The sequence below is a fragment of the Durotheca rogersii genome (genome assembly GCF_024521655.1).
Source record: "Durotheca rogersii strain YMJ 92031201 chromosome Unknown GGS23scaffold_16, whole genome shotgun sequence".
NCBI lineage: Eukaryota > Fungi > Ascomycota > Sordariomycetes > Xylariales > Xylariaceae > Durotheca > Durotheca rogersii.
Genome location: NW_026251247.1, coordinates 387,573 through 411,911, shown reverse-complemented (window position 1 = coordinate 411,911; position 24,339 = coordinate 387,573). Strand labels below are relative to the sequence as shown.

The window sequence follows — 24,339 nt, the reverse complement described above, 5'->3', positions numbered from 1 at the left end:
AAAAAAGCTTAATTTAATAACCTCTAGTACCTTTAAATCGCGTTAGAGATACTTCTTATAAGCATTACGCCCGTTAGAAACGTCGCTAGAACCGAGCTCGAGGCTATAGTCTTATTCCGTTAAGGGCTAATAATCTACGTTACGTATAATATACGAATTAACTTATAAAGGTAGCCTATATAATATATAATAAACCTCTTACGTAAAGTAATCTCGCTTCCCGATTAATTTATTTATTAACTTCGATATAAAAAAGAGAAGAGAATTTACGTTAAAGACCTTTAAGAGGATTTACTTAGTAAGGACGTTATAACTATCGGTTTTAATTTCCGCTTTAAAGTAATACTTCGCTACGTAATTTATAATAGCTTTTACGCTAATATAAAGCGAAATATCGATATTAGCTAGCTAAGTAAAGGTAATTATTCGATTATATTAATTTAATTATTCGTTATTACGTTACGCTTTAAATAATTATTAGGTTTTATACGGCCGTATAATAATCTCGGCGTAGGCGCGGTACGGCCGCGGGAAAAGAAATCGGTATTCTAAAGGTAGTAAAACGCTATTACCCTATCCCGCTTCTCGCGCTTTACGCTTATTAATACGGAGGTAATATACGGGGGAGTATTTATAACGTTAATAACGATTAATAATCTAAAAGAGCTAACGAAACGACGGCCGCGCGTTTAAAGGCCGTAGTACGAACGAATTACCTTTATTTTAATTTAAGCGCCGGCGCGGCTTTAGGTTAACCGTAAAGGCGTAATAGCTTTAAATACGAGCGTAATTTTAACGTTATTCGAAAGGGGTTATATTAAGTAACGGATTACCTTCGAATTAAAATAACCCGTAGTAATACGTACTTCCGCGTCTTTAAAATTCGTATCGATATTAATAATCGCGTAAGCCGAACTTCTTAACTAAAACGATATTACGGAAGAGTTAATTCCAAGCGTAAAAATGCTATACGGTAATATAGGAATTAGTTTTTAATAACTCGCGGGATAAGCGTATACGTTAGATTTTAAAGGAGGAAAGTTATTCTTAAAAGCGTAGTATATATTAAAAAAGGCTCCGTTAGTAAAGATTAATAAAACTTAAGGTAAGAAAAGCGCTAAGAACCCCGAGGTACTTAATAAAAGTAACGTATTCGCGTTTTCGTTTAAATTAAAAAGGCTACGTATCCTTTAAATGAATTATAACGCGCGTAATATTCCTTAATAACGTATTAACCTCGGTATTCTTAAGGTTTTCTAACGCTTACTCGAGATTTTACCGCGTAATTTATTATTATTAGGCGCCTTTTTTTCTTACGAAATATTTACTTATTATTATCGCTTATTAACGTATAAGTATATTAAGCGCGATAAAGCGGAAAGTAAGGTATTACGCGAATCGATTATCGCGTTAACGCATAGCGTATTATACTTAATCGTTGTTACGTAAAACGTAGACGCCTACATTCACGCTTTGCGGTATGTAGGCTTATATAGGCTGGTTCAACTGCTACGTGACAATCGTCGAAATCGATCTTACGTTACTTTAGATATATAAATTTAATTTCTTTACGCGGAAATAAGGTAAGAAACGCTAGTAAAAATAACGTAGTTAAACGTATAAACTTATTAATAAGGGTTTAGTAAATAAAAAGTATAGATAAATAATAAGTACTTATAAGCTTAACGGAATAACCTTTAGAAATAAACGCCTCCTTTAATTTTAACTTTAAACGCTTTATTTTAATTTATTTTAACGTAACGTTTAATATAATAAATTTATCGTATTAAGCCTTTAATCCTTTTAAGTCGCCTTCCGTAATTAAGCTAGTTTAAAGCGCTTAACCGTTATCGACGAAGTTTTAAATATTAAGCTATTTAAAAACATTACCGTCGTTAGGTAGTTCTTTTAGCGCGGCGCGATTTTATTTAAAATCTTTATAACCCGGGTAGTTATATTTTAAATACTTAAGCTATATTTCGATAACGCGCCGGCGTATTTTAAACTTAGTTCGAAATTAGGTTATTTACTTAGGATTTTACGTTAGCTTACGTAAGCGTAATAAAACGATATTAAAATACTAAAGGAAAAGGAAAAGATAATCGTATACTTTACTAACGTTACGTATAAAGTATACGACGTAGCCGCGATATTTATATTACTAATCGCGAATTATAAATATATTTATTACTACGTAAATCCGCGTAATAAGTAATTTTTCGATTATTATTAACTCTAATAATAAATTAAAAAAAGAAAGGATATTAAAGTTAAGATAATTACCTACGTTAAAAAAGAAGGGTTTATCTACGCGTCTTTTTTAGTCTTTATTACGATAACGCTTATAAATATCCGCGGTATTTAAATCTATATTAAATTAATACTTCCCGTAACGATTATAATATTTACGTCGTTCTTATTCTAACGCTAATTAAAACCGTATTAAAATCGCGTAATCGATATCGCTAATCGCGTTAACGTCGAGGTCTCTTTCCTACCGTAACGGCTTAATTATAAACGAACTTTAACGATTAAAAACGCTACTAAGTTCTTAAGAGCGAACGGTATTTAAGGGGAAGGTTTAATTAAAAGGTCGGCTTAGGCGCGGTTATTCTCGCGTTAGTTTTAGCGTAAGAGATTCTAACGTAAGAGGCCGTAAAGGTCGGCCTCGACGTACTTATACTTACTCTAGCGTTAGTTCTAACGTAAATACGCGTAAAGGTCGGCTTCGACGAACTAACTCTCGCGTTTATTCTAACGTAAGCGTACGTAAAGGTCGGCTTTAACGAGCTAATTTTCGCGTAAGTACTCGAGGAGGTCGTCCTCGGGGCGCTAGTTTTAACGCTATCGTTAAATCCGCTAGTTATAATTATATTATTAACGAAGAAAGTAAAGAAATAAGAGAAGGGTTACCGTTATTACGTCGGGTTATCCTATATCGTTTTCGAATTTATTATCGTAATATATTACTTACGCGTAAAGCTACTTTTTTAACGCTTAAATTATATACCCGAAGCTACGCGATAATAAAATATAATCGATAATAAGTAACATTTAGTCGTAAAGCCGATTAAAGCGTTTTAAGCGTAAGATAAGATCGGGAATCTTATATAGAATTAACGGTAAAGTATAAACTATTAATAAAGAATATTAACCTAAATAAAACGGCGTATATTTTCGCGGCAAGAGAGATAATTTTTTATAGATATAGCGTAATTTCGTAGATTAATAAATTACTCGATAACTTAAATTCTTCCGTATATACGACATTTTTTAACTTAAAGCGACTTTATTTTAATTAAACTAAAAATAAATTATAAAAATAAATTATAAGATACGGAAAAGAATAAGAATTATATAAATAAAAATAGAAACGTATAAATAAACGCGTTAATAAATATACGTAGGAATCTTAAGGGGTAATAGGGATATACTAAATAAGAAAAACTCTATTTATCCCGCCGTTTTTATTAGGTATACGTATTTTTAAAGACCTATAACGCGTTTTTTAGCTAGTAAAAATAGAGTTTCCCTTAAAAGACATCCCTTTATAGAGGTATTTATAGGGGTATTTATAGGGGTATTTAACCCCGTAATTAATTAGCATAACAGGGGGTTATGCGTATTATAACTATCCTCCGGATAGGATAAGTCCGTCGGATATCTATCGGCCTCAATCTCCTAATAGCATCCGCATAGCTTCCCAGTGTCTATCCTACTGGGAGAAAGGGACCAGTCTTCGGGATATAATTCAGTTGCGCCAATCGTCGTTCACCTTGCCACCCCCCCCCCCCCCCCCCCCCAAATCGTTCCAGTTAGCGTACAGGGACGCGCGGCAATGCCGGGATTCACAGCTTCGGTCAATCGTGGCAACATGACCAGCCCACGATTTCTACTGTGTTCTGACCCGTTCGAGACTACGCATTACGTATGTATGCCTGGGGAGTTTGGCGGGTGTAGGCCCCGCGCTCGAGACGCGTCGGCTGGTTGCCTTGTCCGACCTACGTGACGCACTCCACGGGGCCTATCGCGCTCGATGACACACACACACATATATAAAGACCCTGCGGGTAGCCCGTCTCCTGGGTCTCTGTCACATCAAGCACAAGTTCCTCAAGAGATCACAGCAAGTTTCCCTCGAAACACTACAAGCTCGCGCCGGTATTCAATATGGCAAACACCCGCCCCCAACCCCCCTTCTGGGAGTTCACGCAGTCCTTTGGTCCTAATGGGCCTGCTCAATCGTTTGGTCCGAACCACCCCTCCGGAGCTGGTATCGGGGTCGACCATACCAATGCTGGCCCCCCTTTCCCCCCCGGTTTCCCCTTCCAGGGCGCCCAGTTCAACCCGTGGACGGGCTATGGCTGGGGACATCACGGGTGGCATGGCTGGCATGGCGATCGCCCCGACAGAGATCCACAGCCCTCCGATAAGGAGAAGGGCAAAAATGACGACGACGAGACTGAGAGCTCTCCAGATACTATGAGACCTACGCCCGATGAGTCGGTAAATGGTGACGCCCCGCCACCGCCTTTTTCGGGAGCGTTCCCCAACCGACCGCCTCCTCCTCCGCACCATGACCCGAATCATCATCACCCTCCACCCTTCGGCGGCCCCTGGTCGCATCCGTTCGGCCACCACCGGGGCCGAGGCGGTCGGGGCGACCGCGGGGGCCGACGCGGACCCCACCCGGAGCCGCCGAGCTTCGACTCGCCTTTCGACATGCGGCCGTGGATGCAGACGTTCGCCAACCATCCGTTCGCCCAAGCGGTCAAGAGCTTTGTGGACCAAGCTCAATCAAGAGCCTCAGGCGCTCCAGGCGGCTCGAATGAGCAGAATGCCGATTCCTTCACGCCGCCCGTCGACGTATTCAACACCGAGGCGGCCTACATCCTGCACGTGTCTCTGCCGGGCGCGACGAAGGAGGACGTCGGCATGAACTGGGACGGCGAGAAGGTCAACATCGCTGGCGTGATCTATCGCAGCGGCACCGAGGAGTTCCTCCAGTCCATGGTCTCGAGCGAGAGGACGGTGGGGATGTTCGAGAGAAGCATCAAACTACCGCCGGCTGGAGACGACGAAAAGGAGATTGACGGCCTCAACATCACGGCCAAATTAGAGAACGGCGTCTTGGTCGTCACGGTGCCTAAGACGGAGAAGGAGTGGACGCAAATCCATAAGGTTGACATCGAGTGAAGTGACGACTCGGTTGTGGCGCCGGGTTGCTCTGGAAACCGGTGGGCGAGGAGTGGGAAGGGGAGGAACAGGGGGTGGAAGAAGTAGTGACGAGCTGGGTAAGCTGGGTAAGCTGGGCACAACCTCTCGAGGTGAGCGGCGACAGGGGAATGGATGACGGGGTATAGATAGCATACATGGCTCTAGCCGACAGAATGCAAATTAGAGAATCGTTTCTTTTTTTTTTTGAGCCAAATCGGCCCACGTCGCGTTTAATAGCTAACCACAGCAATGGTTCGAGGGTGTTCACATTGCCCTATTCTCGCCAAACCGAGCCTGTTATCCGAGCTCGGCTCCGGCTCAAAGTGGCGTGGCTCGGGTTTCGCATCTGGCACCCGGACAAGGCGTAGGTAGTCTACCTGCCCGATTCCCTAGGCATTGCGACGTTCGGTTTCTGTGATAGCATGGTGGCGCTCTCCCTCACCTGGTTTCCTTTCCGCTCACGGCGGGACGCCTCCCCGAGAGGCGGCTAATACGTCGGTGTCGAGCTCCTGCATGACTTCGATGACGAGATTGAGGCTGTCCATGAAGGAGTTGACGGCGACGCGAAGCATCCTGTTGGTCGTGGCCTTGTACTCGGTCCGCAGGATATTCCCGGCGGCGTCCCCATCGACGGCACCCTCGTGCGCAGTAGATGCGATGGAGAAGGATCGCGTTACCAACGGCGACAGCTCCTTGTCGACTTGCAAGGCCTGGAGGGCGACGGATGCTAGCCTGGGCGTCGGGAAAGGTACCTCGAGGGTCCTAGCGAGGGGTAGACGAGGCTTAGCACATGACAGACAGACAGACCTGACCGGGGACCGGGTTGAAGATGGGTGTGGGTGACTGAGAGAGGGGGGGTAATGAAGCGAGACTGAGAGGGAGGGGGTGGTGGAGAGAGAAGGGAAGGCCAAGGGAAGGGATGCCACATACCATACACAGGGGAATTGCGTGTCTGCCATTGTGGCCGTGGCTGTTGTTGTGTCTTTGGATAAAACGAGTGAGGGGGGCAATGAAGGGTTGCGATGCAATGGTAAGGACGGATTTGCTTGGGCGGGTTCGTCGATGACCTCAATGGCGGACGAGTGCGCCGACAGGTAGAAGGGGGGGAAATTGGGAATGCCGATTGCGCAATGAGCGACAAGCTGAGGTTCGGATCTGCGGGGTGGAAGCGTTGATTAGTCCTATCGTCGAGGTGAGGAGGGGCAATTGTTCAACAACTGATGACGGGTGGGATTTGTATTGGCTGACTCTAGGTACATCATGCCTTAGGTACCCCTGAGGGGCCTAAGCAGGTGGTATAACCTATAGGTACCTCGACGCCGTTGATGGGGTGGTGGGCACATCGGCAAGCGCACAGCAACGTTGTATGTACCTATAGCAGGATGGCGCTACTAGTGCAGGCTGTGGGCGGCCGCGGTTGCTGGGCAACGGCGGAAGGGGCGCTGGCCAGTCTGAGGCTGGTAAACACGGCCAGGGGCATGTGGCCGGCGACTAGCCCGATGCGGCAAAGGGGGTCGGATGGCACAGCGAGACAGCGGTGCTGGCTGCACGGGCCTGCGTCCACCGTTGCGGCCCTGGCCGCCCTCGCCCTCTGCCTACCCCAACATAACAATAATACCGGCACAAACCATACAAAAACATCATCCCCTTGCACTACAGCTTTGCACCATCTGCAACCTCTTTTTCCCTTCTCTCACCATCTCTCTTCTCCGAGCCCGCCTCGCCCGCCATCCGCACATTGCCGTCGCCTCTTCTCTTGTCCTGCCTCGCGTCTGCTGCGAATGCTGCTCAGCCGTCCCGCCGACACGCATTGTTTACTATAGCTGCTATCGTCTCGAGTCCGCGCTTCGCATCTTTTTTTTTTTATTACCTTGGTCCTTCTCGCACCGCACAGCGTTTCCGCCGGCAAGCCGCTACGGAGCTAGACTCGCGCTCCCGGTATATGTCTAGTTGTTGAAGCTTCCTCGCGCGAGCACATCCTCCGACGGCCTTGCCCAACCGTCGCTCGGACGGGCAGATCCCACCCTGCCACCGGAGAGCCAGCAGCTGCAGCGGTCAAACCCTGCCGAGATGCCGCCTGCCTCGAGGAATTCCGACGGAGGTCGGATTGTAGAGTACATTCCCGGTGTGTTTTTGCTGGCTTCGTCTCGCCCCGTCTCGATCTGTCCTATCTCCTCGCCGTATCGTCTCATCCTCTCCTCTCCTCCCATTGCGAGCACCTCCGCCTCGGGCTCGCAGGATCCATATTCATATTTGCCCTGTTCCCTCCTCCAAAAAGAAAGAAACACGTCTTGCTATGCCTCTCGGCTTCGTTGCGCGCTCCAATGACGGACAGCGAGAGGGATGGCTCGATGCCCCTCGCCTTCGGTCGCAACAACGACAGCGTTAGCTCGTACTACTACAATCCCCTACAATGCCTATTTTCACTGCCGCCGGAACCCGACAGCCTCCCGGTTACACTGCTAACAATTACAGATCGTCTCTACCTGGCATCCTACGTGGTCCCTCCGACGGCCGAGACGTACTTCCCCTACAATGATAGCCCAACTCGGTCGCCGGGGAAGCGCTCCCAAAGAGCGGTGGACGGACCCGCCCCCGTCCCGTCCAAGTCGGCGCGGCAGCCTCCCTTCTACTTCACCGTCGACGACAGCCTCCTCTACAACGCCTTCCATCACGACTTCGGCCCGCTTCACATCGGACATCTATACCGCTTCGCTCTATACTTCCACGACGTGCTAGGAGCGAAAGACAACCAGCACAGACCCATTGTGTTCTGGAGCCGGGCGGACGCGAGGAGTAGGTTACGCACGCATGTCGAACCTAGCACGGCTACTAACATCCAGGGATAGGTCGTGCGAACGCCGCGTGTTTGTTGGCATGCTACATGGTGTTGATTCAGTCCTGGGCGCCCCATCTAGCCCTCGCGCCCATCGCGCAGGTCGACCCCCCGTTGATGCCTTTCCGCGATGCTGGCTACAGCCAAGCAGATTACGGCATTACGGTGCAGGACGTGGTGTACGGGGTTTGGAAGGCCAAGGAGGAGGGCTGTTGCGTGCTAGACAACTTCGACCTGGATGAGTACGAGAAGTTCGAGCGGGTCGAGCAGGGCGATTTCAACTGGATCACACCGCATTTTCTCGCGTTCGCGTCTCCGCAGCACAGCCCCGCAGCGCGCATACCAGAATCCTCTGAGCTGTATGCTTCCTTGCCAACGACGCTCTCCGCTGTCGATGTCCACCCAACCCTTCCGGAATCGTTCAAGAATGTCCTGGCCCATTTCTCCGAGCGGAACATCGGCTTGGTAGTGCGGCTAAACTCCCCCCTCTATTCGCCATCCTACTTTGAGGCCTTAGGCATCCAGCACCTGGACATGATCTTCGAGGACGGCACCTGTCCGCCGTTGAGTACTGTAAAGAAGTTCATTAAGCTTGCGCACGAAACTATCACGGTTAAGAAGAAGGGTATTGCCGTGCACTGCAAAGCCGGCCTCGGGAGGACGGGGTGTCTTATCGGAGCCTACCTGATCTACCGCCACGGTTTCACCGCGAACGAGGTCATCTCCTTCATGCGGTTCATGCGGCCAGGCATGGTCGTGGGGCCTCAACAACACTGGTTGCACATCAACCAGGGCGTCTTCCGAGAATGGTGGATCGAGGAGAGGCTGGAGAGGAAGCTGCGTAAGGAGTTGGCTGCCAACCTGCCGCCCACGACGCCGATCCGGTCCATGCAGAAGGCGTCCCTGCACCGGAGCGCGCAGAACTCGACCCCGCCCAGTCGGAGCCCGTCTAACCGCACCCCGCTCGGCGAGGTTGACGACGAGCGCCGAAACGCCGGCGTCCAGGAAGACTATCTCCCTGCGCCCACGCCGGGCCAGCCGCGGAAGACGAGCCGGGTCGACCGCCACCACCCGTACTACCGCAACGGGATCCACCAGCCGACGGTCGAGGAGGAACAGCATGGTGGCGAGGAGGCGGCGGCGGCGGCGGCAGCGGTAGCGGCAGAGACGACCTCGGCGCAGAGACGGTCGAACGAGGCGGAATCGGAGGAGGAATGGCTGCTGCGGACGCGGGCCCACCGCAAGGCGTCGCGGTCGGCGAGCCGGCAGGACACGATCCGGGCGGTGAGCCACAGCGCGACGACGACGATCTACCAGGTGATCGACAACGACGCGTCGCACGACGCGGAGAACGTGGGGCGCACGCGGCCGAAGACGGTGATGGCGGACGTGGCGGCGGCGGCGTCGACGACGCGGGCGGCCAGCGCCTCGGGCGTGCTGACCAAGGTCCGCGGCAGCAAGCGCGCCGGCGACTCGTCGCGCGCCAAGGACTCGTCCGGCGTCCGCAAGACCAGCGGCCGCGTCGGCAGCGTCAGCGCCCAGGCCGCCGGCGCCAGCGCCACCGCTACCGCCACCGTGCGCAAGGTCTCCGCCATGTAGGAGAGGCGGGCCTCGCTCTCAAGCGGCTGACGGCCGGCTAGCTTTTTCTCTCTCTCTTGACGATGACGACTCTAACGACCACGGATTTATAACGCCTTCCCCCCCCCCCCTCGCACCCTCACCATCACCACCACCCTTGCATGCGTCCGGCGTTTCCGGAGTCTCGTGGAAACATTTTGGGAAATTGTGTTGTTTTTTGCTTCGCCAGTCTCGCTCTCGCTCCCTCGCCGCCGGCGGGTGCAACTCGCCACCCACGCATGGAAGGGTCCCGGAGTGGCTTTCATCGGGCGTTGCGGACTTGGGCGCTGGCTTGGGTAGCGTTTCTAGGGAGGGAAGGGGCTTGGATTAGGCGGCGGGACACGGCGGAACGGTATCATTTTTATATGCTCGCGCGCGCGGGGCTACGGCATGCTTAATCCGGGGCAGGCGGTGGACTGGCCGCCCTGCTGCATCCGCACCCATCCGTCCCTCTCTCTGCATGTGTATGTGTTCTTTTCTCGACAAGGTCGTGTCGAAGCTGCGGATGGGCGGGCGGGCGAGCTATAGCATTTGGAGTAACGATGGCGGAGACGGGAGTCTTGTTGTTCGCGGAACCGGGACACGGGATTGAGCTCATTGACTAAACTAACCACCACTGTTGCTTAGAGAAATACGCGCATATGATGAATACTTTCCCTCTCTCTCTCTTTCTCTCTCTCCGTGTCCCCCTTCGTGCCTGGCTGAGTAGGGCGCCGTGAGAGTTGGTGCTGCATCGATGTTGCTGCTTATACGTAGGGCGACGCAGCCGTGTACGGTGCGGTGAACGGATAGTCTATGTCTATTGATGCTGTGATGGGACGTCTCGTAGGCGGGCCGAGCATAGAGAAGAAAATGAAAGGATAGCAGGGATTGATGGCAGACGACCTGTGTATCTATTAGGCTACGTCGCTCTGTCCAGTTACCGCAAGCAACCTAGCTCTTTTCTCCTATTCCGCCTCCTGGGCCGCCGCAAACCTGGCCTCGAAGACGGAAACCATGGCCAGACGGCGTCCGCGAGGATCCCACAACGACCGGCAAGGCACAAGCGCTGTCCCGCCGGCCTCGGATCCTAGCACGCCACTGCCGCCTCTACTGCCGTCGTGCTCCGAGCCGAGGTCGACGTACGTCAGCTTCGGTTTCGCGGGCTCGGCGGCTCCCGGTCGTGTCAGAAGCAGCAATTCGTCCCACGACGTCCTCACCGCTATCGACGCACGGTTAGTGGCGGCTCCCAGGTCGAGGGGCGCGTCGGATGGGTCGGGGGAGGAAGCCGCTGAGCCTGCGTGGTAGAAGGCCGCGATTGTCTGGACGAAGACGCCGCCAGTGGGGGCTTCGACGACGACGTGATGCAAGTCTAGAGGATGATGCCCTTGCTTCTCCGAAGCGGCATGCCTATCGCCGGCGGCGGACGAGCGTAAGCTGACTGATCCCGGACCTATATTCGCGAAGCCGAGGTGGGCGTGCCACTCGACACCGGCTGATCGCGGCAGTTCCTCAACCTCGACGGCGAAGACGAACGGCAACGCGTCCTTGCTCCGCTGCGACTGTTCGCCGTTGCCACCTCCACTATCGGCTTTCCTCACCACTTCCCAATCCGGGAGTTTCGGCTTCGTTGTCGCGGTATCGTTGTCCCCGTTCCCGAACGACATATACAGCGGGTTATACTTCCGATCCCACGGGTCCGGGCCGTCCTGTTCTTCCTCGTCTTCTACCGACGGGGCCGCATTCGCAGCGCTCCATGCGGACGCGGCGAGGAGTGCCTTGTGTCTCGTGTCATCTGAGGTGGGAGACCGAGAACGCGGAAAGTACGCCACGGCGCTGCTCCACCAGCGTACGCGCGTCTCAGCGCCGATGCGCCAGAGGTGCTGTAGTGCGAGGACGATCTGCAGTGAGTCACTGTCACTCGTCGGCTGCGGCAAGGCCATGGTAGCGGGCAGGAGGGGAATCTGCCCCGCTATCGAGACCGCTAGAGCCGGGTCCTCTTCCTTGCCCTCGCCCTGGGACAGCAGCGGGAATGTGATGGCTTGGCTGTACGGGCCAATATTGGCCGGAGCCCAATACGACCGCGATTGGACATGAAGGCCTCGCCTGTCGCCTGGTCTTACCGCCAAGCCGGGTTGTACGGTAAGGTGGATGGAGATATCCGCGTCGCGCGGCAGCAGTAGATCTCCACACGAGATAGTGACCCGGGCCGGCGGGTTCGGCTCCCGGAACAGCGCACCGTAGAGCCCGTTAACAGTCGGGAAGTCTGCCATGCGCCGCAGTACGATGACCGAGTTGGTGATGGCGGTTTCTGGGAGGCTGTGCTCACGCAGTCGTTGACGGATATCGTCCGCGATCCGTGCTGTCTGCTCCCCAACGCCCCCCAAACGTGCCCCGTGATTCTGGCTGCTCCCGGCGAAGCACCAGTCCAGGCTACCGCGAGACTCCGTAACCTGCCGCTGCTTTAAGGTGGAAAGGCTCGGTGGCGCTGATGATGCTGGGGCAATCTGCGACAACCTGTCGTCATCCCCTGATTCCAAACCCTCCTCGCTATGGTTACGCAGAGTTTCAAGGATGCCTTCGAATTTCGGATCGAGCAATTCGGGGATGCGGACAATTAGATCACCCGAGCTCGGCATGACATCCGGCTTCGTCTCGACCACGGCCCTGCGAATACTCAGCCAGGCACTTCCACCGCCCTCACGCACTATCTTCTTCGCGCTGTCCGCAACGACGATTCGTGCCTTGAATAGTGATGCCGGCCCGTCCACGACAAGCGTCTCGAACTCGCCGCCCTCGCCGAGCACCGAGCCCCTGCCGCCTCCGCCGAAGCGCCGCATACCGCGCTGAGCGTGCGCTATCCCGGCATCACTCGCCACGTTCTCCCACAGAAACTCTTCGCCGAGCCCGGCGCTAGCCACCTTGACGACACGCGCTTCCAGGCCCGCGGCCGCCATGTCACGGAGCAGCTGCGCATCGTCCGTACCTGCGCCCGCCCGGGAAGCGGCGGAGCTCGGAACGGAGCCCCGAGGGGGGGGCAGCTCGGGGTACTGCCATAGGTACGCTAACGGGACCAAGCCGAGTCGTAGCGCGACAGATTCGATACGGGTCCGCTGGTAGGTTGATAGAATGGCACCCGCGCAAAGGGCATTGATTTCTGGGTACGTCCTGAGAACGGTGCGCAGAAGCGGGACTAGCGACTCAGTTTCGTCGTCTTCATCCTCCTCACAGGTGGTTTTCGTTGCCCCGCTCTGCTGTCTTCGGTAGCTACCATCCGAGGGGCCTTGGTAGCTAATTCCATGGTCTACTGCAGTGCCGAGAATGGCCTGGCGGAAGAGGGGCAGCCTCGTGGCCTGCGCGTAAAGGGGTATGATCTGATGGCCGACGGTCTGGTACATGAAACTATTCAAGTCGGTCTCAGCTCCGTCGTCTCCATCTCCCTCATGGCCTCCAGTATCTTCAGCGCTCGTTCTAGGGGATGGTCCGTGTTGTCGCGGAGGGGTCGATCGCTCGCTCGATGAGATCCGATTAGAAGCAGTGGTCGCGATGCCGTCAGCCTTAGTCCCGTATTCATTCTCAGCTTCAGCTTTGCTTGTAGTAGCGGTAGTAGCTCTCGTGCTAACGGCGCTGGGAGGCGGACAAAGGTTGGCCAACGCTACGACTCTATGCCCGTTCACCAGGCAGTGGAGAAGAGAGAAGAAGCTATCCTTGCCGCCCGATATCAGGGCAACGACATTGAGGGCATGATCCGCCATGGCACGTGGTCTGGACTATGGCATCAAGAGCTCGGATAAGAATGGAGAGAGTGCAATTAAACCCAGACTTGTTCGCCGGGTTAGCGGCGGGCGATGGCTCTCTGCTAAGGCGGAATCGGTCCGGGTTACTGCTGATGGTTGGTACGCCGATTCACTGGCGCTCTCTCCTTCTAAAAGCCCTATCTAGTCCCGGCGTATCAGCTGACGGGAGGCAGATGCGCCGCGTGCGCGGTTGTTTGAGATCGGTTCAAATAGTGCTTGAGCGTTCCGGCTATGGTGTGGCTCCTGGCGTATTACGTAGCAGAGGCGATCTAGACATAGCCTAAAAGGATCTCCATGACGATGGCAAGTTAGGCGAGCTCGGATGATAGCTCCTCGGACGGCGTCGTCTTGGCGGGACCACGGACGGCTGAGGTTCCGCAGATAGCGAGTACTCCAACGACCAGCAGAAGTTTCCCGACAGGACGGGTCGTTCAGCTCGTCAAGAATACGAATGCCCCCCTTCGGCACGCCGGTTCGGTAGGTCAGGCAGGTTCGCGCGAACTTATCCAGACCTAAGCCTCCTGTCGCGTGTGCAGACCTAAGACAGGACAGGGCGGGTTGTTAGCATTGGGCATGATGATGTGAGGTTGAAATGGGCTAGGCGGAGGTCCAAGGTCCCATCAGGTTGGCTGCATTACCTGCATACCTCGCACGTGTGTACTTAACTTACGTAGAGTGATCGAAATTAATGGGATACTCTAGCGAACGGACTGCCTAAGGTAATACGAGGGTTTACCACTCAATGGGGGGTATGTACCTACCTGCACATACGCTACATCTCTGAAGTCGTCTGCAGGTACAAGTACTCCTCGCCTTGAGGACGTGGAGGTAAAAGTACTACGCACCTAGATACCTCCTCTTCTATGAGTACCTATATTCTAGTTTCCACTTAGCATCTAAAGTGTGTGAATAGATCCAGATAGCCTTAGAGGTAGGTAGTGTCTAAGGGTCGGACTGCCATACATGCATTCCACTCTAGCATACAGATACGACTGGAATTAACCTACCTATACCGAGATAAGTAGGTAGGCAGCTGGGCAAGGCACGCGAAAGCACCTAAACTACGGTAGTTGAACACGATCACGATAGTTGGGGACTGGTGTGCTTGGCAGCGGCATTGCCATTGCTGGCATTGATTTCCTATCCTACTACAGAGAGGCACCGAGAGCTCCTTGTCGTGACCGGCACCGCGAGGAGAGCAACCGCGGCAAACCGGGAGAGAGCTAGGGGAAGCCCGAACCCTGAACGCGGACGGAAAACAGAGAAAATTAAGACACACGAAGAGGCCATCCAGTGGGGAGATGTGCGTCTTTGAACTCCCTGATGCTGCTCGCTCGCTTGCTTGTTCCTTGCTCCCTCCCTCACTAAAACGTGTCCTACAGCTAACAACAGCTGCGCCGCGCCGCCTGCTGTAAACGATTACAACGAGCGTAGAGAAGAATACGCCACCGAAAAAAAAAAATAAAAAATAACAAGATAAAGCACAACCCCAAATAATTGTGCCATGTATACCCATTGCCGCCCTCCGAGGCAACTCCAGCCGTTGTGTATAAGTAAAAAGCTATCAAAATGCCTACCCTTATTTCGCGCCTCATCCACTAAAAAAAACCGAGTGTGTGTGTGTGTGTGACCCTGATGGATTGCCGAACCGCTCCCGTGAGCTTTTTGTTTTTGGTTGTCGTGACGGAGACGAAGGCGTCTTCGCTGCCGTGGTAGTGTTACAAGCTAAGCTGATGCCGAAAAAACAAAGTGCAACTTTTAGATTCCTCTCTCTGAGCGTGTGCCCGTCGGATCCCGTGTAAGGGGGAGGGGGGATGCCGGTATCTGGTCGAACCGTCCTCTTCCGACCATCTAGGCTCGATGCGCGCGTATAAAAAGGCGCGGGCCAATCGAGTGTGTATGATGAAACTCATTATTCGTTAACAGGCGTACGCGGAGATCTTCCTCTTGAATCTATGCGGTGCAATCTTTAAAAAAATGTGTCTCCGGCCGCAGTCCCTCCCGAGGAACGCGGCCGATAGACGGCATTTAATCGGCTCGCTTGCGCTTCTTCTTGCCCTGGCTCTCGCTGGGAGATTCGTCTGACGACATGTCGCTGGAGCTACCGGGAACCTCGGAGGCGACCTGGAAGAGCACCTTGCCAAAGTTGGCGTAGTCGGCCTCGCTAGGAGGCATGATGTCGAGACCCTCCCCGCTAGTGTCGATGACATTCATCACGATCGCGCCGCTGCCGTGGGTTCTAGCGTGCTGGGACAAATTGTCGCTTCGCGAGAACTTCTTGCCGCACTCGTGGCATTCGAAGGGCTTCTCCTGCGTATGCAGCGAGCGGTAGTGACGCTTGAGGTGCTCCTGGCGGCGGAAGCGGCGGTTGCAGAGCTCGCAGACAAACGTCTTGCTCGGGTCTTCGGTGAGCGACTGCTTGCGGCCGCGACGGTTTTGCGGGGCCGGGAGGGGAGTAGATTGCGCATTGGTCCCAGAAGATGATGCTGCACCGTCCGTATTCTCGGGAGCTTCGCTCTGAGACGGCCGCTGCGACTCGCCCTGCTCGGGCTGGGAATCGGCGGCGGTGTTCATGACGGGCGCAGGTTTACGAGATTCCTTCCTGCACTTCTTGAATTTCTTGTCCTTATGGCAATCAAGATCCAGCGGGTTGGCGGCGCTGGCCAGGTCTGCGACGGCGTAGGCAAGGCCGTCCTCGGTGTCGAAGTCGCCTTCACCCAGGAAAGACTCGCTGCCGAGGGACAGGGTCGTGGAGCAGGTGTCGGAGCGTGACCTCTTCACGTCGGCGATGTTCACGAGACGGTTTACAAAGTCGTCCTCGGATTCCAGGTCGGAGATGTCCTCAAAGGCGGGCAGACCTTGAATCTCAGGAGCGAAATCAAACGTGTCAGGGAGCGAGGGTTGTTTGGGAATCGAGTCGCCCCTGAATTCCGCTAGCGCGACGGGGGCGGTAAACTCAGGCGCCAAGGTGGGATTGGATGCACCGCCAACTGTCAAATTCCGCGGGTCACAGAAGTCGATGTCTTGCTCTGACGTTACCGACCGAGCATAGGGCGGAGGCGAGGGCGAGAGAGAGGGACAGGAGGCGGTGGACAGGAAATCACTAGAGATGCTAGAATGGAGAGAGGGCGAAGCCGTTCCGGACTGCGATTGCAAGTAGACTGCACCGCGGGCGAAGAGGGAGAAGTTAGCGATGTTCCAATGCCGAAGTGTAGGCGAAATTTACTGGAATGAACGGAGGCAGAAAAAGAGATAAGGCGGTGAATTGAACTGGATTTGCGTTGTCAATCCAGCAAAATGCCCCGCCAAACAAAACAAAAACTCGCACGGGGGGTTTCCACGACAGGAACCTCCTCAGCCGAGTCCTGCCATCCCAACCCCTTTTACCGTACCCAGCAACGCGAATTGCGCCTGGAAAAGCCGGCGAAAAATACACACGATAAACCCCCCAAAGTAGGAAAAGAATCCGTGTGGAGGCTCTCTGCACCGTAGAATTGCGTCTTCGCGGCATTTCTCGACTCCCGGCTTGTAGCGCTGCCACGCACGGGTCCGACGAAAGAGAGGAGAGAGCAGTAATGAATAGCACGAAAAGAGAGAAAACAACCAGAACGGCAAATCGCAGCATGTGAAGGATATATATATGGCTAACATACCAGGCGTCAGAGGAGGAGACCCGCAGCTACCCCACTCCATGTTGTCGAGGTTCTCGGGCGCGACCTCGACCTCGGGCTTCGTCATCTCGCACCCGTCCAATCCGGAGAACATGGGGTTCAATGGGGTTGCCAGCACGTCGCCGGTGTGGCACGGGCTGCCCATGGAGCTGCCCGGCGCGGACAGAGGCGGCGTGGCCGGGTAGTAGAAGCCGTCGGTATCGCAGAGCTCCGTCTCCAGCATGAGCTTGGATGGGTGGCCCGGGAGGAAGACGACGGGCCGGTGCGAAGGCTGCGGCGACGCGGCCGGAGTCAGGTTGCTGGGCACGGAGCTGTACATCTTGGTGGGCAGCGGCTGCTGCGAGCAGGACGAATTCGGCCGCGAGTAGATGGGCGTCGAGGGCAAGGTGGGCACAATAGGGAAGATCTGCTGCGGTTGTATCTGCTGGAAGCCCGGCTGCTGGCTGAAGTGGCCGTGGTGCCGGTTCTCGGCGCTCGGGTCTGGCGTGTAGTAGAAGAACGGCGCCGGTCCCATCTGGGAGGTTATCATGGTTGGATCCATCGTGTCGCGACTTGACGACCGTCACCAACCCGTTAGTCTTCGTGGACGATAGCTCCCCCCCCTCTGCCTCCCCAGAACCCGGTTCCGGAACTAACCTAGTACCGACTCTCAGTCTCGATATGGTCGTATAGTTGCTGCTGTTTCTGTTGCCGTGTGTCGACGGCCCCTGAAGTGAGGCGAGTGTTTGGCGTGCTTCTCTTTGGTTTATATATATTAAGTATACCGGTTAAGTGTACTATACAATGGGTTGGAGGGCGGTTGGCCTAATGATGGTGGTTGCGGTTCCTGGTCTGAAAAGAATGAACGGCGGTGTCTGCTGCGAACCGTCTAGTTGCTGGTGACTCGGTGTATCGTGTTATACATGGACCTGCTTCGACTTCAAGCTCCCTCTCGATATTATCGTCAAGAAACCGGCGGGGGGGTAGTAGAGAGAGAGAGAGACAGGTGCGAGGTGTACACGGTAAGGAAGGACAGGAGGTTCGAGGCGGTTTCGAACGGATCCCAAAAAAGGCGAGTCACAGAAGAAACAAGAACCGACAGTGATATGAAGCAGAAAGAGAAATACACTTCCAAAGCCGACAAGATATGTCGATCACGGACAAGGCAAGATATTAACGAGCGTAGTCGAGGGGAACCTCGAGAGGATAATGTAAAATAGTCCAAGCCCGCCCAGATTTCAACTACCAGATAGAAAGGGCCTGTCTCGATAGGCAGAGGGACCTGCGGGTTGGGATGGACCCATTCCATCCACTGCATGTCTCACTTGGGGAAAGCTGACAGGGGGGCTAAAGATGGTCCTGGTCGACCTGGGTCGACTGGACACCGACCCAACCTTGTCTACTGCATGTCTGGGGCAAAACGGAAACATGAGATGAGTGGGTTGTGTCGACCGGTACCAAGGTGGACTAGGTGGGCGCAGCCACCGAGCGATGCTAAATCTGGATAGCGAGCGGAGGAGGAGTCCAAGTACCGCGGAATGACGGGTACATCGTCTGTCTCGTCTCGTCTCCTCTCTCTCTCTATGTGTGTGTGTGTCTGGCTTGTCGCTCTGGCTCTCCGGGCGAGGGATCAAGGCCGGGTCCTGTCTTCTTCGCCTACTCGTGTCTGTTATTCGTTGCCGTCGCCGTCGTCGGTATGATTCGTTTTATTCATTGGTTTATTGATCCATACACCTGCTGGTAATTACCTGCTGGTAATTACCTACGGCCATGCACCTAACGGATAAGAGGCAGTATTTCTCCTCGGGGCGGACACGAAAGGGGGGAAGCCCTTCGCAGTGGACCTTGTCCGACGGACCCGCGCAGGCATGTTAGGTGCATTAGGTACCTGTCCAGGTACCTAAAGTATCTACACAAGGTCACGTACCGACTCTATGTAGGTACAACGCGTGCATACATCCGCCCAACCGCATCAGGACGCGAGAAGGTGAGTACAATACAGGCACGATGGCGTACCGACGCAGGTACCTATCTCCAAAACTCCGTTCGTCTAAGATACATGTACGTACGCGCGCGAGCATACGACACCTTGCATCTCGCCTATGTCACTCAGAGACGATACGGGCTCTCTTGCAGACCAGGTGGTTATCGGAGGTGATAGCTCTGTATTGGGCAGCTAAACAGGGGTGTGTTCTGTTAGTGCTGCCTCCTAGCCTGCTCTTTTGAGAACGACTGGTAATCTATATTATATTGCGTGGATGCCGGCAGTGCCAGGCAACTCTAGGTACCTAGGCGGGGGGTATGCGTGTACTATACATTAGGTACCTACACACTCTACGTCGCAGACGGTTTGACTACCTCTACATGATGGCAGTTGGCTTTACTGTATGTTAGGTACCCTCTTCGATACCTAAGTAGGTAGGTACTAGGACCTAGCACCTAGCACCTCGCGGGTTAGGGGCCTGCCCAGGGCGCCTCCGGGCAACTTACCTGCCCCCCTAGGTAGGTACGCCCAAGTACCTGGACATATGCCCGTAATGGAATCCTATCCAGCCGGCGGCGAAGACGGGGTCTTCCTCCATGTGCGCGCCAAGCCGCAAGTTGTTCGAACAAGTCCAATGCCATCGCCCGCAACACCACCGTGCAATGCGACGACTGGCATAACCTGCACAAGGGTGCGCGCAAGCAGGGCCAGCGAGCGAGCGAGCGACCATCTCGTGCGCGTACCTGGCATACGTACATACCATAACAGAGCACGCGGTGGTACCTACATCACAGGCCGCGACGGCATTTCCCCCCGTGGCTCTCGAGCCTGTTTACGGGATGGGTGGGCGTCTGCACAAGTCGCGGTTCATTTTCAGGCTTTTCTCTTGGACCGCTGGAACATGCATACCTTTGCGTCGCAGTGCACAAATAATGGGTGCCATGCGCGAACTGGCGGCCGTGATAGGCGGATTTGACCGCCAGAGGGTAGCCACACAATTTGCATAATTCGCCCATTTCTTGCCAGAGGCAACCTCTCACCGCGCGCGCCGACGACGGTGGGTGTAGGCGGCTGCAACATGGCCACAGCCAGTCGCTGGACGCCGTCCAGCCCTCGCGCGACGCGGAGTCCTCTCGCGCTCCGTCCTGTGGCCAGCCCCAATATGTGTGTGTGTGCCGTCCAGTAGAACAAGGCAATACAATGCAGGTACGGGCAGGCCAAGCGTCGCCCGGCGGATCACATTCGTCATTCCTCAGCGCCTTCGCGAGAGAAGGGCTCTGTCTGCCCTCGCTCGCGGTAATGAAGCGTGCTGGGCGGCCTTCCAAGCCCCGTCATTGGATTGCCGGAGTCGAGTCTGATAGCCAATACACCGACGGCTCAGCGGTCTGGCTGCCGTATTCGACAGTACCCGCGGGGAATTGGAGGATGTGATGAGATCATGCGTCTTCCTCGTTCTTGTTCGAGAGGAATCAGGCGCGGGCGAGCCGACGAAACTTCGTGTGCAGAGATGACGATCCATCTTTTCTTACGGCGCCGCTACGATATTATTGATCGTCAGAATCATCCGCACCGGTCCCATATAGTAAACCCCCTCTTTTCTTCCTCTCTCTCTCTCTCTCTCTCTCGCAATCTGTTTCTTCCTCCTTTCCCACGGAGAGGGCTATAAAAAGCACGCACAGCATACGCACTTCCGTGGCTCGGGTCAGGCGCGCCCAAACTGCCGATGGCCACCTAGTATTACATGTATCTAGGCTCGCGGATGAAGGAGAAGAACGGGGGGGGGGGAAGGGAGGGCATTCGGGTGAGAGAGCCCAGTGGATATGCAGTGAGCTAACCCGCCATCCACACGGGCAATACAACGATAACCCCCCCGCGTTAATTGGCTATGCGCGTGTGCCAATCCCAAAGTTGGTGTGTGCGATGCACCGTGTTAGTCTCAGCAGGCGGAGGCCAATGGCAGCAGTGTTTTGCCTAAGCTGGCCTCGCATTGGCAGATGTGAGCACAGATTGGCTCGTGATGAGGAAGAGTCTCGCAATATATCTGTTAAAATCCGGTTGCATCGATTGGTATTGGAAACAGAGGATCGGCTCGAGGTGGGATGTGACTGGACGGGCAAATCCTCCAAGACGCGCGCGTTCCTGGGATGCAAGCACTCTATAATACTAGTCGCGCCCAGATGCAACCGTAGCTCAATTATCCATACAGGAGAGCCCGGAGACGCTGATGCCACGATGATCGCTGATGTCACGGCCGTGGTCAAATCATGACGCGGCCCTCTGTTTGGGAAGATGCACTTTGCGGCTGCTCTCGCCGTCGTCACAGGAATTGGGGAACGGGGTTGGTTGGATTCTCCCCGCCGAGTGTGCCCGCGACAACAGCGCGCCGCTGTTGTGGTAGGCTGACCTCCCCGTGCCCAACCACGACGAGTAGACGGCGATTCGAATTATGTAGGTGATGGGTTTTACCTGGTCAACATAGCAAGACGTGGCGTAGTAGGCAGAGCGAGGGTGATAGCAGCTTTAGACCCAGCATCGGCGAATGTGATCGAGAATCCGATGGGTCACTTTTCGCACACCATGGCGCTGGAAGCACGCCCTGCAGCAATCCTTTCCAACTACCACACAACTGAATTCACAGCATAATAATACCGTCACCGTCCCATCGTGCCGAATGTAGCTGACAGCCAGGTTGGTTGAAACCCGTGTTGGGGTTGGAACCGGAAGGGAATAGGAATATGCGATGAGTTCAAATAAGTATACACCACAAGCGCCACATGGGGTGGTCAGCCCGGAGAGAGCGCGGGAAAAGGTGGGAATAGTGGATGGGAGCAGTAAGGGAATAAAAATAAAAATAAGCTTCTTTTTTTTTTGCTTGCAGAAGAAAAGCAAGATGCCTCCAGGATCGCTCATACATGGAGCTAGCCCGCCTACACATACCCTCCTATCCGTAACGGGCTTGCTGACTCGTCATCAGGCAAAGTAGGCAAGAGACGATTCGTGGCGGAAAAAAAAAAAAGAGAAAGAAAAAAACGAGAGAGGGAATACGATGCTCATAGGGATCCGAAGGGCCACGACAACAACCAACATCTCCGTAGGATCCTGCTTTTTTTTTTGCGCTCCTAGATCTTCTTACCATAGCACGCACCCTGCATCCCATCGGGTCCCGGAACCGTTGGAGAGAGTTGACAACTACCTATTACCTCCTACCTCTCTACCTAGGTCATTACCATGTGTACCGCACGTGTACATACCATCGATCTCAGCTTTCCTCCGTAATGCATCTGTCTTCCTTCCTTCCTATCATCCTTCCGGCCCAGCCAGGCCAGTTCGGTCACCTTCTCTTTTCCACAGGTCGTATCCTCACCTGTCTCTCTGCGTCTATCTTGTCTGTCTGTCTGTCACCATCCATCATCTTCTTCCTTTGTCAGGTCTATAACGGGCTGGGCTTTTCTTGGTAGGTTTGTGTCATTGCCGCCATTCCCATTCTCATCTCCGCCGATGCCGTTCTGGACCCAGGCCGCTTCCTCTTTGCTGCCACCACCTCCGCCGCTGTCATGCAGGACGAGTCCTGTTGCTCAACCCGAACCGATTAGGAGGTATTCTGGCGTACTGGTGGACGTTTGCCCGGTGAAAATTTGCACTACATGCCGTCTATATTCGTGATGCAGTTCACTTATCGGACCACCACTTTCCCACTTGGTCGATGGGCTGGCTGTATAGAGCCTAGGTTGTCTTCGCATGCATGTGTACTAGGCAACTAACTGCACACACCCAACCTATGCGATACAGTAACCTACACGTAGGACTCTCTGCCAGCATCTCTCCAAAATGCGGAACCCTTACGGTTCCCCTACAGGTGTGTATGGTAAGTAGAGGTAGGTATGTACATACGTGTGCATGTACATACCCATACATACATGCCTACTTGCCTGCCTGTAACATACCTTGTCGTCTCCCTCGACGCACGTAGGCGTGTGATGTCTTGGGCTTGGGGCACCGTAGCGTAGCTATGCCGGTGGTGTGCCATTTGTGAATCCATCGTTCGTTTCATTATTTTGCCGTGCATACCAGTGTGCATTGGCATTGCTTATACATTGCATACACTCAGGCACACATGTGCGAGCACATGTGCATTATTGTGGGCGATCTCGACAGTGCTAATGTACGTAGTGTGTGAACAATACCACCCCGATGCGCACGTTATGTAGCATGTATACCTAGATTATGTAGGCTAGGTCAGGTAGGCAAGTTCATGGTGTCGTACTAGAAGAAGCGGTGGAGATGGCATCTATCGGGCGAGTCTCCCAAATCAGGAAGTTTATCGTGGCCCAGACAATCAGTCCACCGCTAAAAGCGCCCGGGCGTTCTCTGGAACTCGCAACATGCAAGGTATCCATCCATACGCTGTTCCGTGGAAGCCTTCCGGCTCGACAGAACCCCTCCCTAGACGAGGGGCCATCTAGCCAATTTGCCTCTTATTATGCGACTTAACACCCGGCTCCCACAGTGCTGGAAAATGAGAGATGTCAGGGTAGCCTGGCTATGGAGAAGGAAAGAAAGAGATATCGAGGCAGACGCAGAAGAGCACGTATGAAGAGATGAGATGTACTGTCGGATGGGAAGTACATCGGGCACTTCTCCACAACCACCCGTCTCTCCTCGGCCTTGTCGTCGTCTCGTACCTTGCATGACAATAGCTGTGCCTGCAGCATTCGTCCTGCAGGAACAATGCAGAGGCGGCACATTATTACTGCACATAGTAAGGCCCGAGTGCGCCCATATGTCCGTATGTCGGTATTCGGTCACGCATGTATTTTGGGACTTTAGTAAGTAAGTAGACGTAGCTAGCTATCAGCAACTAAAGGAATAATGTCAAGACGGGAGACACGACGGCACCGCGACAGAGATAAAAGACTTCAAATGATTACCAGCAAGTCTAACCGCCTCAGTAGACATACGCGTAGACATACGAGGTAGGATGGGACAAACCATCTGCCTCTCTTTACGACCCACGAGTGTTTGGCTCCCTATTTCTTTACTAATGGTCTTTACAACTCTCTATGTTATCTGTATACACTGCGTAGGCCCATCGGGCCAAGTTAGTTGAGCGTGGCAATACGGACAGCGGATAGCGCATACCTGAGGTAGCAACCTGCTCTAACCTAACCTTACCTAGCGAAGCGAGTAGTACGCGAAACACTCGCTTCCGTTACCTAATATACCACTACAACCGGGTTGCAATACAATAGTGCGGTCCTC

The 24,339-nt window shown here is 53.6% G+C and overlaps 8 protein-coding genes across 8 annotated transcripts; 5 read left to right on the top strand and 3 right to left on the bottom strand.

The window, feature by feature from the left end:
- The first annotated feature begins 4,024 nt into the window (after positions 1-4,024).
- Positions 4,025-5,463, top strand: GGS23DRAFT_131269 (HSP20-like chaperone). Its single transcript, XM_051511177.1, has one exon. The coding sequence runs from the start codon at positions 4,171-4,173 to the stop codon at positions 5,194-5,196; it is 1,026 nt and encodes a 341-aa protein (XP_051370501.1). The 5' UTR covers positions 4,025-4,170; the 3' UTR covers positions 5,197-5,463.
- GGS23DRAFT_131258 (Pcc1-domain-containing protein) lies at positions 5,332-6,428 on the bottom strand. The gene is made up of 3 exons (XM_051511176.1): positions 6,148-6,428; positions 5,660-5,979; positions 5,332-5,491 (listed from the first exon to the last, which is right to left on the bottom strand). Exons 1-2 carry the CDS (start codon positions 6,174-6,176, stop codon positions 5,676-5,678), a joined length of 333 nt encoding a protein of 110 aa, XP_051370500.1. The 5' UTR covers positions 6,177-6,428; the 3' UTR covers positions 5,332-5,491; positions 5,660-5,675.
- A 736-nt stretch (positions 6,429-7,164) lies between these two features.
- On the top strand, positions 7,165-9,695 carry GGS23DRAFT_131314 (phosphatases II). The gene is made up of 3 exons (XM_051511178.1): positions 7,165-7,342; positions 7,693-8,013; positions 8,067-9,695. Exons 1-3 carry the CDS (start codon positions 7,288-7,290, stop codon positions 9,650-9,652), a joined length of 1,962 nt encoding a protein of 653 aa, XP_051370499.1. The 5' UTR covers positions 7,165-7,287; the 3' UTR covers positions 9,653-9,695.
- On the top strand, positions 9,696-10,358 carry GGS23DRAFT_131356 (uncharacterized protein). The gene is made up of 2 exons (XM_051511179.1): positions 9,696-10,134; positions 10,298-10,358. The coding sequence occupies exon 1, from the start codon at positions 9,793-9,795 to the stop codon at positions 10,066-10,068; it is 276 nt and encodes a 91-aa protein (XP_051370498.1). The 5' UTR covers positions 9,696-9,792; the 3' UTR covers positions 10,069-10,134; positions 10,298-10,358.
- A 259-nt stretch (positions 10,359-10,617) lies between these two features.
- On the bottom strand, positions 10,618-13,404 carry GGS23DRAFT_606041 (adenine nucleotide alpha hydrolases-like protein; the record flags this gene model as incomplete). The annotated part of the gene is made up of 5 exons (XM_051519857.1): positions 10,618-10,971; positions 11,092-12,146; positions 12,192-12,863; positions 12,921-13,065; positions 13,273-13,404. 5 exons carry the CDS (start codon positions 13,402-13,404, stop codon positions 10,618-10,620), a joined length of 2,358 nt encoding a protein of 785 aa, XP_051370497.1.
- A 1,814-nt stretch (positions 13,405-15,218) lies between these two features.
- GGS23DRAFT_131204 (uncharacterized protein) lies at positions 15,219-17,901 on the bottom strand. Its single transcript, XM_051511175.1, has 3 exons — positions 17,754-17,901; positions 17,100-17,668; positions 15,219-16,607 (listed from the first exon to the last, which is right to left on the bottom strand). Exons 2-3 carry the CDS (start codon positions 17,656-17,658, stop codon positions 15,475-15,477), a joined length of 1,692 nt encoding a protein of 563 aa, XP_051370496.1. The 5' UTR covers positions 17,659-17,668; positions 17,754-17,901; the 3' UTR covers positions 15,219-15,474.
- Positions 17,902-20,859: 2,958 nt separating this feature from the next.
- GGS23DRAFT_131188 (uncharacterized protein) lies at positions 20,860-21,474 on the top strand. The gene has a single exon (XM_051511174.1). The coding sequence runs from the start codon at positions 21,001-21,003 to the stop codon at positions 21,346-21,348; it is 348 nt and encodes a 115-aa protein (XP_051370495.1). The 5' UTR covers positions 20,860-21,000; the 3' UTR covers positions 21,349-21,474.
- A 651-nt stretch (positions 21,475-22,125) lies between these two features.
- GGS23DRAFT_574900 (uncharacterized protein) lies at positions 22,126-22,884 on the top strand (the record flags this gene model as incomplete). Its single annotated transcript, XM_051516770.1, has 1 exon — positions 22,126-22,884. A coding segment is annotated over one exon (363 nt), but the record flags the coding sequence as incomplete, so codon positions are not given.
- Between the last annotated feature and the right edge of the window lie 1,455 nt (positions 22,885-24,339).

Coding starts and splice junctions, on each gene's coding strand:
- GGS23DRAFT_131269 (XM_051511177.1), top strand. CDS start 4,171: ATGGCAAACACCCGCCCCCAACCCCCCTTCTGGGAGTTCACGCAGTCC.
- GGS23DRAFT_131258 (XM_051511176.1), bottom strand. CDS start 6,176: ATGGCAGACACGCAATTCCCCTGTGTATG. Junction 5,980..6,147: donor ACGCAATTCCCCTGTGTATG/GTATGTGGCATC, acceptor ACCCCTCGCTAG/GACCCTCGAGGTACCTTTCC.
- GGS23DRAFT_131314 (XM_051511178.1), top strand. CDS start 7,288: ATGCCGCCTGCCTCGAGGAATTCCGACGGAGGTCGGATTGTAGAGTAC. Junction 7,343..7,692: donor GATTGTAGAGTACATTCCCG/GTGTGTTTTTGC, acceptor TAACAATTACAG/ATCGTCTCTACCTGGCATCC. Junction 8,014..8,066: donor GAGCCGGGCGGACGCGAGGA/GTAGGTTACGCA, acceptor ATCCAGGGATAG/GTCGTGCGAACGCCGCGTGT.
- GGS23DRAFT_131356 (XM_051511179.1), top strand. CDS start 9,793: ATGCGTCCGGCGTTTCCGGAGTCTCGTGGAAACATTTTGGGAAATTGT.
- GGS23DRAFT_131204 (XM_051511175.1), bottom strand. CDS start 17,658: ATGGATCCAACCATGATAACCTCCCAGATGGGACCGGCGCCGTTCTTC. Junction 16,608..17,099: donor GTCTCCTCCTCTGACGCCTG/GTATGTTAGCCA, acceptor CCCGCGGTGCAG/TCTACTTGCAATCGCAGTCC.
- GGS23DRAFT_131188 (XM_051511174.1), top strand. CDS start 21,001: ATGCACCGTGTTAGTCTCAGCAGGCGGAGGCCAATGGCAGCAGTGTTT.